The sequence below is a fragment of the Melanostigma gelatinosum genome (assembly GCF_949748355.1).
Source record: "Melanostigma gelatinosum genome assembly, chromosome: 2".
Taxonomy (NCBI): Eukaryota; Metazoa; Chordata; class Actinopteri; order Perciformes; family Zoarcidae; genus Melanostigma; species Melanostigma gelatinosum.
The window spans coordinates 18,069,130-18,083,638 of record NC_136635.1 but is presented as its reverse complement, the minus strand read 5'-3'; the positions used below and the strand labels follow the sequence as shown (position 1 = coordinate 18,083,638).

The window sequence follows — 14,509 nt, the reverse complement described above, 5'->3', positions numbered from 1 at the left end:
GGTTTATATCCCAAATGGCTTGTGCTGTTAACTTTGTGCATTCCAAGTACATATAATGACTTGTTTCGCCTCGGCCTTGCTCCTGGTATACTGGGACAGTGACACGGCTTCTCTGCTGCTCCTTCTCCATCTCTTACCATCCACAGCTGGACGGAAGAGGATCAAAATGAGTCCCAGTGATGCAGTGGGCAAAATGTTGTTCTTTCACAAGGTATGTATGTCTCATCTGTTTGAATGCCACAAGCCAGTTTTTCAGTTATATTCACTCAATTAAAAACAAGAGATTTACAAAAAGAAAGGACTAATCTGAACGTCTCAATGTTGCAAACTTTACAACAATTCCTCAACAGCGAGGATGTTTTAAACACACACACATGCACACACAGTATCAACTCAACTTTTCTCTTATCCTACAGACCCATGTACTGTCTGTAGTGAACAGTTGAAAACTTGCTAACTCTTCCTTTTCCTGCGTTGCTTTAAAGGGATGATTCAGATTCTCACGCACGCTTCACCGGGAGTATATTCCTGCCAAATAAATACTGACCTGTATCTCACAGTTCATTTGGAAGGAACACACTCCCAGTAAACAAAAATCTAAACAAAAAGTGTTTCAGACAAACAGTTCATGTGAAATGTTTCATAAACAGCTGGATGTTTCTCTTCCTGGTGCTCTTTGGTCATCGTCGTCTTATGACAGCGTGCAGGTGGAGGACTTGGGCGGCTGCTCCAGGATCGATTCACGTCGCAGGTCGTTGGGCAAAGCGCCGTCTGCTCCCCAGAGAGTGAGCTCGTAGATTCCCGTCTCGATCATCTCCTCCTGCCAGGGGATGGAGATGTTCCCAGAGGCAAACTCATAAAAAAAAAACACTGTCTCCGTCTTCCAACTGCACGCCTTTAACCGTGGAGAAGGCCCCGACGTCGTCGATGTCCTTGGCATAAACTGTCTTTGAGTCTGGCACAAAGGGTGGGGTGAGGATCCCTGAGGAGTGTATAAAAAAAAACATCTCAACACTTTTGACGCAACAGAAAAGTCTCTGTATTCAACCGGGTATCCGTACAAGGCCTTCATCAGTGTGTTTTACAGAATGGATGAAAACGGATTGATGGACAGATGGATTTCTACCAATTATCCAATAAATCGGGCGCCTCTAAAAGACACTGTACCCCTATACATGGAAACATTTAAAATTTCAAACAAAATGTAGCAGAAAACACAAAAAAAAGAGACACAAAACAGAATGAAAGAAATAAGAGTAAACCTCCCAAATCTTTTTGTCTGTAACATTAAATATTCATTACTGAATGTGCATCAACAATTGTCAGGAAAAAAAGCACCCTTCGTTATCTTTTGTCAAAAACTGTGTGGGTGTGTTTGATAGTATCCTGCACACGTCACAACTGCCCCCACAACTGAATGTTTCTAAATCCTGATTGGCACACAGAAATATGTGCCATCTTCAGCTAGTAGAACAAAAACAGCACAAAAACTACAAAAATGTCATGTGAAAAAGCCCAAACTGTTCAAACGTGTCACGTTCATGTCGGACCTCACTGCTCAAAGTAAGAATCTGATTTAGAAAATATGGTTTCAGGACATTTAACAACTAAGAAAATATTAGAAACTGGACAAAAAGAGCATGAAAGCTACATAACTCTTCTATGAAATAACAATAGAAACCTTTGTGTGCACATTGGAGACTCTTCCAGTAAGTTGTTTTGAATTTTGAAAGTTGACTTGTAGAGTGGTGAAAGCACACTGTTTTTAGAGAATCTAAAAGAGAACCATGACATTCTTCAAGATGTACATATATGATGAAAATATATGTATGTAATTCAGCAGTATGCAATATTGAAATACTTAAAAAAAACAAAATGAATGAGCAAAAAGTAATTAAAACTGTAAAAAGCTGCAGAAAATGATATGTGCATTTGTGCAATTTGATGCAAACAGACAAAGCAGGCAAACATTGGGAAACTTTAATGACATGAACCAGACCTGCATTGAGTTCCCTCCAGTTGATGTCGCTGAAGAAGGCGTGCGCCCTGATCTCGTCACATGATCCGTTCTTGCCGCTCGTTGTCGACCTCTTTGAACAGCAGACCCTCACAGATGGACCGCGCCTTCTCACTGAACTTCTCTGGATACGTTACTGGATCATTCAGAATCCTCTTCTTCACCACCTTGTTCTCCACCTCGAAACAGCACAAAGAAGAATGAGAGATTCATTTCTTCCTCTCATTTAAAACACGAGTCCAATTCTTCCACCGCTGGTTAAATGAGGGATTCATGTTTCACTGCAGTGTCAGCATCAGGCCACAAGCGGGCAAAGTTGAGCCATACTATTTTTTTTTTTTTTAAACGTTACTGTATCACAGGGGCGGACATGGGAAGTGGCCCGGGAGTTTACTATCAGACCGGCCCACTCAATACACGGCGCGTTGCCCACTCGATGCATCGCACGTATCGACCAGTCAGTGGCCTAAAGTGGCCTGGAAAAATACCCATACACTTAACATTATTTTTGGATGATTACAAAGAAATGACATCATATGTTTTTTCTTAATAACATTTGGATCCACCAATTTGCCTGGATGGACACATTGAATAAAATAATACTCGCTATTGTAACACTCCAAGGTAGGTCTAGTTTGCTAGATGCAGTAAATAACACTTTGACAAACACATCAGGACATCTTATTATAGTCTCAGTATAATATAATAATATATATATATCATATAATAATATGCTGTATAATATAATGATATATATATCATATAATAATATATATCATATAATAATATAATAATATATATATCATATAATAATATATATATCGTATAATAATATATATATTGTATAATAATATATATCATATAATAATATATATATATTGTATAATAATATATATATCGTATAATAATATTCACTATAATATAAAACACACACACACAAACACACACACACACACACACACATATATATGATGATGTATTTATAACTATATATCATCGGCTAACGTGATGAAACATGAATCACCCTCCGTGTTCTGGTTCAGTCGACGCGGTCACTCATTAACGTTAAACCGGAACACCGGCGGTTCTGGTTGCAGTTGTTTTTGTTTAACTCAAAGTAGAATGAGGCGATTTCGTGGTGATAATAACTTGAAACATGAGGCCCAGATACTGATGAGATGATGAGGTCAAAGAGCTTCAGGAAGAGGATGTTGTGTAGCGCAGCTTGACGCAGGGCTGAGATGTGAGTGGAGCTGGGCCTGGATAAAGGTGGAGGTCTAAAACAGACGTGAAGAGAGAGCAGTACAGCTTCCCGCTGTCAGTGTTTCAAATGCATTGATAAGGCAGGGTATGCTAACTGCAGCCTCTGCTCCAATGAGATGAAGTACAGCAACAAGGGCTCACGTGCCCTCTCATCACACTGCCAGACACTGTTCACTGTAATGACCACAGCCAGTGTACTTCCGGTCCCAACTGTCCCACGTGCAGTTGCTCCCAAAGGCCCTGAAGTAATGAGAGAGAGTGTTAAGGAGCCTGAACCTTCATGATTTCAATAATTGAACCGGATTGAATGCAGATTAATTGTAACTAGAAAAAGCATTTCCTGCTGAAAATGCGTTGGAATGCTGAAAGCTGAAATTAATTGTGAAAAAATTGCTGAAAATTAAGAAATGGGAGACTATCTGTCTGAAAAATGTTGAAGCCCGAAAGCATTTAAACTGCACTGATGTAAAACCTTCTCGTTGAAATGTCTAACTCTGGTGTCTGTAGCTGAAAGTATGAGGAAGAAGAAGGCTTTGAAAGTTGAAGAATAACAGGATTTGAAGATTTTCTCCATAGAGATCCCATTCAAAAGAAAATTGCAAAAAGCTTAATTCAAAAACTTTAATCAATTCTTGTGTCTATGTTTTTAATGCTTTGATGCTTGACTTAATAAATTGTTAATACTTGTAGATCTTCAAACGTATTGTTCGGTTCGTCATGCGTACCGCACCGTGAGCCTCATACTGAAAGGTTCAATACGAATACGCATATTGTTACACCCCTAGCATTGTCTGGTTCTAGTGACACTCTGGAAGTGTATGTCCAGGAGACTATTTGCTCAATTCTAAAATGTCTTTGTAACCCCTCTGTGTGTGTTTACTGTTTTCCTGCAGACGTCCAGCAGCTGTTGTTGGTTAAAGAAGAGGTTCCCTCTGAGCAGCAGGAGTGGAGCTCCAGTCTGGACCAGGAGGACCCAGAGCCCTCACACATTAAAGAAGAACAGGAGGAACTCTGCACCAGTCAGGAAGGAGAGCAGCTTCAAGGTCTGGAGGAGGCCGATGTCAAGTTCTCATTCACTCCTGTGAAGAGTGAAGATGAAGAAGAGGAAGCTCAGTCCTCACAGCTTCATCAAAGACAAACTGAACAGATGGGAACAGAAGCTGATGGAGAAGACTGTGGAGGACCAGAACCAGACAGGAACTTGGATCCAGATAGACATCCAGAACCAGATACTGATGAGAAGACTGGAGACTCTTCTGACTCTGATGAGGGTGGTGAATGCAAGAAGACCAGAGAACCTCAGTCAGGTTTAAACTATGTGAAACCTGATGAAGTCCGTGTCAGTGATTCAAGATGTAGCGCTGGTGAAAAACATTTTAGATGCTCTGAGTGTGAGAAAACATTTGGCGAGAGTGGAACTCTGAACAGACACATGAGAACCCACACAGGAGAAAAACCTTTCAGCTGCTCAGTCTGTAAGAAATCTTTTAACCAGCGTTCACATTTACAGATACACATGAGAACCCACACAGGAGAAAAACCTTTCAGCTGCTCAGTTTGCTGTAATAGATTTGTGCGCAACAGAGATCTAAAGGTCATGAGAACCCACACAGGAAACAATCCCCTTTAGCTGTTCTGGTTGCAGTAAAGTTTCCGTTTGTGATAAAAGCTCTCAGCACGAGTCACCTCTGAAGTTACACATGATTAACCGCGGTTCAACTCCACTGATTTCAAGACAAAAAGTTATTCACTGAATGAGTGCCAACTGTACAGTTTGAAATAGTTTTGATGATTATATTGATGATTGATTTGATGGTAATGTAAGTTTAAGACGATGGTTTTACCTGCATCTGTGCACAGTATATTGTATTCAAATGATTTCATCAATAAAAAGTAAAAGGTTTGTGTATTTCACTGGTTCATAGTTGTACATAGCACACTTTGTTCGTCAGCATTAAATCCATCAGTGACTGGAGTGTGACTCAATAGTTCTTTGTCTTGTTTGCACTCTTTGCTGCTGCCATTACTGGTATAAAATTGTCATCTTGTCTGACACAAACTCATAAAAAGGATGAAAAAGGTCCTGAGATAAAGCAATCTACACATTCTTTGGAGTCACAAACCAACAACATCCTGATCTCGATCTATAGTTGCTTCCAGTTGATCAACAGGCCGACACATTCCTGAATGTGTTCACAACTTGTCGATACTTTTTTAGATTGCCGGTGGCTTTTCTTGATCGTACCGTCATCTTATCCTAATCATTGTGCTCCCCAGGCCTCTTGTTCATGTGTATGAGCACTTTTACCAGCTCATCTTTAGGTAACCATGAAACCATGAAAGGCCCCACCTTTGACTTTATCACACAGCTCCAACACAATATATCAGGATTGGTGCGGCAGCAAAGGGGTTGGAGCTGATCACACCCGGCCCTCATACATTGTGTTACATAATGCTGTTTGGAAAATACTAAATGCTAAAAATAGTGCGGAATGAAAAATCGATAGAGATTAAAACAATAAATAAAATGTCAGTGAATCAAAAGACATCAAGCTAAGTGATGCAGATCAATCAAAGAAAAACAACTCACTTTTTTACGAGGGAAAAGACAAGAGCTCAATCATAGAGTTGGAAATATGTCTTTAATAGTAAATACACACGTTTTATGTCACTCTCACACGGAGCCATCTAAAAAATACATATTACAGGGAGGAACTGAGACAGAGCTCCAGTATTTATCCCACTATGACTACGTCCTCCTCAGTGAACTCATAGAAGGGAACCTCCAGCTTTAGAGGAGCAGGTCCCTTTCTTATCCTTCCTGAAGCATCGTAGTGGGAGCCATGGCACGGACAGTAGTAGCCTCCGAAGTCTCCGGCGTTGGCGATGGGCACACAACCCAGATGGGTGCACACACCGAGGACGATGATCCAGCGGGGGTTAATCACTCTATCCTTGTCATGCTGATGAACGTCACTTGACAGAAAGACGAACAGCTAGACTGTGCCGAAAAAGACAGAGAGCCCAAAAGAAAGTGTTTGAAGCCCACAATAAATGTAAAAACATCTCTAAACGTGGATTGAGGATTGGAAAAACATACACCGAATATTTACCTTCTTACTCCTTAGTATGTATTCACTTGTGCAGTGACTGGTGACTTAGAAAACATAAGAATTACTATACATTAAACTTTTTATTGTGTTGATTGTATCTCCCTCCATTGTGGTTTAACTGTTTCACTGATTTCTTGATCTCTTGTTTTATTTTTTAACATTTTAAAACATTTACTGTAAAAAATAAACAAATGAGAATTTAAACCTCAAATCATTTTCAAATATGTAATCTTTCTTCTACTTAAGAATAATATTTTTGGCTTATAATATATTTAAATTGAATATAATACTGTAAAAGTTGATACACCTCAACCTACCATGTATCATAATAATAATCAATCCCATCAATATTATAAATACACAAAAAATATCAGCAATATGGTATGAGATAATACCTATACCAGATCCAGCATATATAGTATCTATTCATAGTGATACACAGTGATTGTGTTTAGGTCTGGTATTTGTTTTGTTTGTTTGCAGCATCCTTTCAGTCATTCAGGCATCACTGGTTGGTTGGGTGAAGCTACATGTCATATATTAATTAGTGTGAGAAATAGCTGTGGGTTTTTGCAGGTGTGGTTCTCGTTAACATATCCTGTTGTAAGAGCTGCTACAACCAGATAAATGTCAGCTTGGTATTGTTTCAACTGTACCTGGAGTCCCGGCGTAGCCCTTGATTTTGAACTGATCATCAGCCGGCTCCACCAGCCAGACCAAGGTCAGAGATACGCACGTTACCTGTGAGAACAAACACACACCTGGGTAATGTCAAGAGCCGTGCACGTCACTGATACCAATGTTGACCTGCAACAATACGTCGCTGACACGTTTACCTGTAGTGGCATGATAACGGAAAGACGTCCTTGTGTTGGAAGTGAGACTCAGCGTGTAACGTTACTGAAGGTGTGAAGTGTGTTTACACAGCATGTGTGTGTGTGCGTGTGTTATTTGACCTCAAGAGGACAATAATGAGACATACTTATTCAAATCAAGGTGAGGAACTTCATCACAGTTAATATAAACTAGTATATCTGTGTAAGTGTTTGTGACATTTTTGGAGAATGCCCCTTATTCATTTCATTTCTTGAGGGGGCGTTAGCTAGATGATGAGAGGGACACCACTCATCATAACGTAAAGACAGCTTGGCTCTGTTCAAACCTCCAGGAAATGACAGAGTAAAGGTGTGTATACGTTTAAATTGTTTTAATTTCATTCACACTGACATTTAAAACGATCTGTTAATAAAAAATAAAAAAGTCATCAGGTAACTGGCACCATATAGAAAACCATTTATCCCATTTTTAAGAGTGCATAAAATAACTCAAAGGCCAATTAAATATCAGATTTAAGTTTCAATGCATGATCCCTATTTTTAAATATAAACTGTTAACAACTGTTAACATTGGGATGCAAGATGTCTCAATTAGATTCTGAGAGGACGAAGCATAAAAGACTGAAATATGCAGATGCTGTGGTCAGTCTGTCAGTGAGTGAGATCTAAGCTCAGGTCTCCTCCGTTCATGATGGTCATGACCAGACACAACTCTGTTTTTCACTGGAAGGCGTACGCCAAAGAGACAATGAACCTGCTGTGAACTCGAGCCAGGATCCAATTTTCCACCATAGCCCCCTTCAGGACAGGAAAGGACAGCAGAAATGAGCACATGTTCACAGTGGTTACAGCTCATAGGACATATAACGACACACTAACAGTCCTGTCTGCACATCATTTGTCTTAGTTTGCTGTAAAACATGTCAGGTTATCAAAGAAACAAGGTGAAGCTATAGCTTAGCTACACTGCATTGAAGTCAGATTCAACTCTTTCGTTCCTTTTCCACACTATTGAAGGTCAATGAGTCGACTCTTCAAGCTTCAAGCATGTGCATTAAAACAGGTGTGACACATGTAGTTTCAGCGCTCTGCCATGTGATGGTGGGAAGCTCTGACACTTGAGAGTTGGCTGCACAACAGCTTTGCAACATCCAGTCAAGGAACTCATTTCTAAAGATATATGTTTGCATTTGAATGCATCGTTTCAGTCAAGTTTCATCAGAATTTACACACAAAAAACATTTCAAAAGATGTTGATATTGAAAATAAGCCACCATTGCATCTAAACAAAGCTTGTTATCCCATATAAAGCGGCCTATGCGCAGCTAACCATGTAATGTCGGATGTTGTTCACTTTGGTGTAGCAATACGAGCATAAACAATATTGTACAGGGAGTTACATTTTGAACATTTAGTTTAATCTGTCAAGGCATAGTGAGCGAATACATTTTGAGCAGAAGTTATATTTCGATTGTTTCTATGTCGATTGAGCAGATGATGAGGAAATCCACTCCAGAGCTGCTCCATTTATGAGGACACGAATCATATAAGCCAACACTAATCAATCTAGTCGATGGAAATCAATGACTGGAAATAATTGATGTTGTGTTTTTGAAAATGTGACCTTTGGCTCTGGGATCTTGTGATGGCCATTTCTTTTAGCATTTTGAACTAATCTATAACAACATTGTTACAGTATCCTGTCCCTTTAAAATGTCCTCCTTTATAACTTTAGGAAAAATCCAATGTTTAAACCCCAGAGTGGCTCTTTGGTGGGTCCAGAATCAATGAGTGGCAGACTTTGGTTTTATGTTTCAGTTTGGTTTAAATCTGAGCAAATCACATGCAGTCGTTCACTCTGACTGTTGTCATTAGTAACCCATGTGGTTCAAGGTGATCCTCAGGTCCCTCTGAGGAGGGAAGGTTATGTTGCTGAAGAAGGAAGTTCACCTGTTTCTACTTTCTCCCCCCCCCCCTCAGCCTCCGCACTGCCAGCATGCCCACCTTATCTTGGCCTTATAAATAGTGAATACGAGATAACGCATTCGTCACACTCTGGAGCGACGTCCAGGGGGTTTTAACTGAAATGACTGTAAAAGGAGAATGAGACAGCGGCCACAGAAGACGTAAGCACACGCCTGAAAGTGCCTCAAATTCTTTGGGGAGCGACAGGAAGGAGAGAGGAGAAACAAATATCACCGTTTGAATCTCACTGTCAGTGAGGGAGAGAGGAAGAGAAGTGAAAGGTAAAGTTGAGTGAAGGGAAGAAAAGGTCTGCTCATCATGGCCACCTTGAAGGAGAAGAGGAGTTGTGGGCAGCGATGTGAAGACTTTGGTCGTTTTGTCTGGAACTCCGACGAAGGGAAGTTTATGGGGAGAACACCAGAGAAATGGGGTAATTATAACTTCATGAACTTCTCTTGTGCAACATTAAATAATATAATACAGTGCAGTGGCTCTGTATTAAATACGAGACTGCACGTATAATTTATAAGTAGTTTGTAGCACTGCTAGTGCCATTCATTCTCTGCTGGTGAGGGTCTACTTATCTCTTTGCTGTATTGAATCCTTTTGAATTGGTGACCAATGCTACCAAACATTTAGGCAACATCTATTTCACCAGCAATGACTGAAAAATGCTTCACTATAGGCTACTTGTTTTTGACTAACAACACTTTAAGCACCACAATGATCTTTGAATTAAATGAACATGTTTTAAATTAGTTAAAGTTCTTCAGTGAAGCAGTCGCTGGCAATGCAAGCTTCCTCCAACAACTAAACAAACAAATGTGTATTTTTAAAAAACAAGTCATGCCAGTTTTTTAAGACATAAAATAGTGCAGCATGGTATGTAGTTAGATATGTGCTTTACATTTTATAAGATCTTCATAATGTTTTTGTGAACATAATTTAAACCTGCAAAGCAAATGTGCTTTTATGTTACATCCCATGCATCCCATGCAACGCTGGCTGTGTGTGTGTGTGTGTGTGTGTGTGTGTGTGTGTGTGTGTGTGTGTGTGTGAGAGTGTACTACAGTAAAAGATAAACATCCATCATGAACTTGTACAAACCATTCGGTGTGACCTTTCCTGTCCTTTTAATATCACCACAATGAGTGTGTATGTTTGCAGCTTGTGGACAGAGCGAGATAAGCTTGCTGTTGTGATAAGCTCCCCCCCCCCCCCCCCCCCCCCCCGTTTGATCTTACAATCAGAGTAAATTGAGCTCATATCGACAGAGGACACTTTGACCTCTGCAAAGGTGGACATACATTTTTCTCCATCTCTACTTTACTGTACACACTGAGCTTTAAAAAGAGCATCAGACTGAGGGGCCATGAACATGTAACGTTGACTGTGTGTGTTAACAAATAAAAAACCTCTCGTTCACAGTGTACATCAGTCTGTATTATGTTGCCTTCTACGTGGTGATTACGGGCCTCTTTTCTCTGGCCATCTGGACGCTCATGTACACTTTGGATCCGTACGCCCCGGACTACCAAGACCGGTTAAATTCTCCGGGTAACACAACAACAACAACAACAACAACGTGAGTTAAGACAATGACGACCTCAGTTAACCAGCTGTGTTTTTGCCTCTCTGTTCAGGGGTCATGGTGTGGCCGAACACTTACGGGGAGGAAATTGTTGAAATCAACTACAACACATCAGACAAGGCCAGCTGGATGAAGATGACCAACATCCTTAATGAGTTCCTGGAGCGTTAGTATTTACTTACTCTACCCTGATGGACAGACACTTTAATGTTTAACACATCTAAGTCTGTCTTTCTGTCTTTCTCTGTCAGCCTACAATGACACCAAGCAGCTTGAATGTAACAAATATAACTGCACAAAGGGAAAGTACTTCATCCAGGACACCTTCTCTGCCCCTCACCACACCAAGTGGGCATGCCCCTTCATGCAGAGCATGCTGGGAGCCTGTTCAGGATTTGAGGACCCGACCTTTGGCTACAACTGCTCCATGCCTTGTGTCGTCATTAAGATGAACAGGGTAGGTTTAATCCATAAATAACCTTCTAATATCAGATTAAATAGTAATGACTAAAGTCAAATGTTCTGTTTTGTCTCTGCAGATCATCAACTTTTTGCCCACTAACAACACTGACCATGTCCCTTATGTCAACTGCACTGTACTGGTGAGCAACAACTGCATATACCGACTTTAACGGCATGCGTTGAAGAAAATGTGTCTGAAGTTATACATGTTATTTTCAGGGAGTACTCCAGTAATTTAGACTTGCACTTCTATAAAGTTGGAGGGCTTCCTGAGAGACAAGTTAAAGAATCATAATTGATGCACCAGAGGCTGAGATATGCAAGTTTTATGAATTTTGAGCCAGTAGCTTTTTCTGAAATCCAGCTGACAAACAAAACAAAACAAAACAAAACAAAACATAACATAACCTCCTTGGTGGAGGTAATTATACAACTGTTTTCTCAGGCTGAGTAAACTGATCTTCCGTAGTACAATTGGTGCCCCATTAAATATGATGGAATTCTGTGTCTATGTGCGTGTGCGTGTTTAGGAAGGACAAAACAATGTGGACAAAATCGAGTATTTCCCTGAATGTGCAACTATGGATTTATCTTACTTCCCTTACTACGGAAAACTGGCACAGGTGAGCGAGAATCAAGATCTGTTCATGTCCTTAAAAATGTGCTCTTTAAAAGTAAACCTGAATCACCAACCAGGCAATGGTCCCATGTACTAAACTCATTGTGTGTCACCTGGTTTGTGGTAAATATAGTGTGCATATATCTAGATAAACGTGTTTAACTGAATGACCACAAACAGCGGGTCAATAGAGGCCCGCAGCTCATTTTCACCAACTGTAAAATTCAAGTCACTTTTGATTTACTGCCAGGTAAGCAAACATACGTTAATGCATTCATGTTGAATGTTTTTGAGTCGCACCAAGCACCAAAATGTTCGAGTTATTCATATTAACTTTGGGAATTAAACAAACTGTTCGACATGTTGAAAAATATGCTGAGTGAGATGAAAACATGTCTCACGTCTGTACGGTGAACATGTGTTGGAACCCAGCAGGGGGTGAGTTCAGCTTAGCAAAGACTGGAAACAAAGCTCTGTCCAAAGGTTAAGGTCAAAACGACAATTTGCAGTGACTTCCTGCAGTCTCCGCTGCTTGCTTGGCAACCAAATTGTGACAACAAATCCTGAAACCACACATTGTCATTGTTACTCTTCAGTTTCTACACAGATTAAACACGCATGCCATGTTCATTTTGGAGATTTAAAGATGCTGGTAGAAGGAAAGGCTAGCTGCTTCCCCCTGTTAGCAGTCTTAATGCTAAGCTAACAAGATGCTAACATCAGCTTGTGGCATCAATCTTCTAACGTAACTCTCCGCAAGGAAGTGACAAAGTGTATTTCCCAAAATGTCAAGTCATTCTTCTTAAACACAAAAACCAAACAAATTTCAACAATCTCTGCTTGGCCTCCTTCCTCCTTTTCTTCAGCCTACTTACGTCAACCCGCTGGTGGCCGTTCGGTTCAGCCTGGTCGGAGAGAAGCAAGCCAAGATCCAGTGCAGAGTGGTCTCCAAAAAGATCAGCTCTGAAAACTTCTACGACCCCTACGAGGGAAAAGTCATCTTCCAACTCAAAGCAGTGAAATGAGAAGTTACTCTGATATCCCACAATCACGAAACAACGAACCTTTCAGTGTCAGAGAGCAGGTGACTACAGCTCCAGAGTGACTGTTATTTAACAACCTTGGAACCCCTTGTATTCAACAGTTTAGGCCCACTTGTAAATGTCTGTGCGGTGCGTTAATGAACATGATTTGTCATGCTTTGCTATTTGATTCATGATCTTCTTTGTCATCTGATTTTTTTACCCATGACATAAAAAATGAAATCTATAAATCTATGTGTTGTTTTGTAACCCGACGCACGCAAACAAACTCCAGCATCTGTCTGCACGTGTCTCTCTCTCTCACGACAATCTGAGGACGTCAAAGGGAAACTACTAGATTCTTGAGGTGGATTTGGGATTTTAAAAAAACAACACTGCAGAAAATGTTGACAAATGTCGCTAATGCAGATGAAAAACCTCAAGTTCTGTTTGGTCTCATCTGGCAGAGTTGCCTGCTTGTTGTTTAGGGATGATTAGTCTTTGTAGTGGAAGAAGTCTTCAGATCCTTTACTGAAGTAAATGTACTAACACCACACTGAGAAAATACTCCAAATGAAGTCCTGCATTCAAAACTTTACTGAAGTAAAAAATATGTAAGTATTATCAGCTAAATTTAGTTGAGTATCAAAAGTAAAAATACTCACTTCTACTTTTTAAATATTTAGTGAAAGGACGGGAATAATTTTCTCATCACATAAAGGACCACTTCATCCTTCAGTCCAATCCAATCGCAAACATTCTGAATCTCGAGATACGTGGTTTTCACTGGACAAGAGGGGTATTTAAAATAGAAATCCAAAAAGTAACTAAAGCGGTCAGACAAATCTATTGAAGTAAAAGGAACAGTTGCCTCCAAAACAAAGGGGAGTACCGGTAGGTATCAGGTACGAGATGAAAATACTCAAGTAAAGTACAAGAGTCTTGAAATTGTACTTGGTTTGAATCAACATCACCAAAACTAACAATGACAAAATTGACACTTCTAAAAAAATCTATCTCTTCAAATACAGACTGTGGAGTGTTTGTAACTTGTTACCGTCTACAGTACCACCGCTAATAGGATGATGATGATGCTGTTCCTCACAAATCTGCTGACTGCAGAGTTTATGGGTCATCAGCATACACTAACAAACAAACACACACACACACACACACACACACACACGTTAATTCATCAGCTGAGAGGGTATACGTATGTACATATATGCCTTCTTATCTTTTAATGTTGAGATAAGTGATCTTTAACTTGGACAGAGGGTTTACATTGTGATGTATTGTCTTTAAAAAGGTGCAATTGTATCTAAAATGCTGCAACATTTACTATTACAACCAAAAGACTACATCCTCGACGGAGGGTCGGGGAGAAATTAAGGGACTCAAACAAGAAAAGACTGGCGGGACTGAGTGGCTGATATGGATTAAGAGAACGGGAACATCTGCAGGTATTGGATGCAGGAGGAGGTAGAAGTGAGATTTGGGAAGTTTACAGCTTCATGGTCGGCTGGAGGGAAGTTTAGAAATTACAAAGAAATCAGAGGACCCTCGATATGAGTCGTCAGTGGCTTTTGTTTATGTGTTTTACTACGATTAGACAACTCAT

The 14,509-nt window shown here is 40.1% G+C and overlaps 1 protein-coding gene across 1 annotated transcript; it reads left to right on the top strand.

The window, feature by feature from the left end:
- Positions 1–9,512: 9,512 nt before the first annotated feature.
- LOC306788701 (potassium-transporting ATPase subunit beta-like) lies at positions 9,513–12,891 on the top strand (the record flags this gene model as incomplete). The annotated part of the gene is made up of 7 exons (XM_079284305.1): positions 9,513–9,624; positions 10,623–10,751; positions 10,838–10,951; positions 11,037–11,242; positions 11,325–11,387; positions 11,778–11,870; positions 12,733–12,891. 7 exons carry the CDS (start codon positions 9,513–9,515, stop codon positions 12,889–12,891), a joined length of 876 nt encoding a protein of 291 aa, XP_079140431.1.
- Between the last annotated feature and the right edge of the window lie 1,618 nt (positions 12,892–14,509).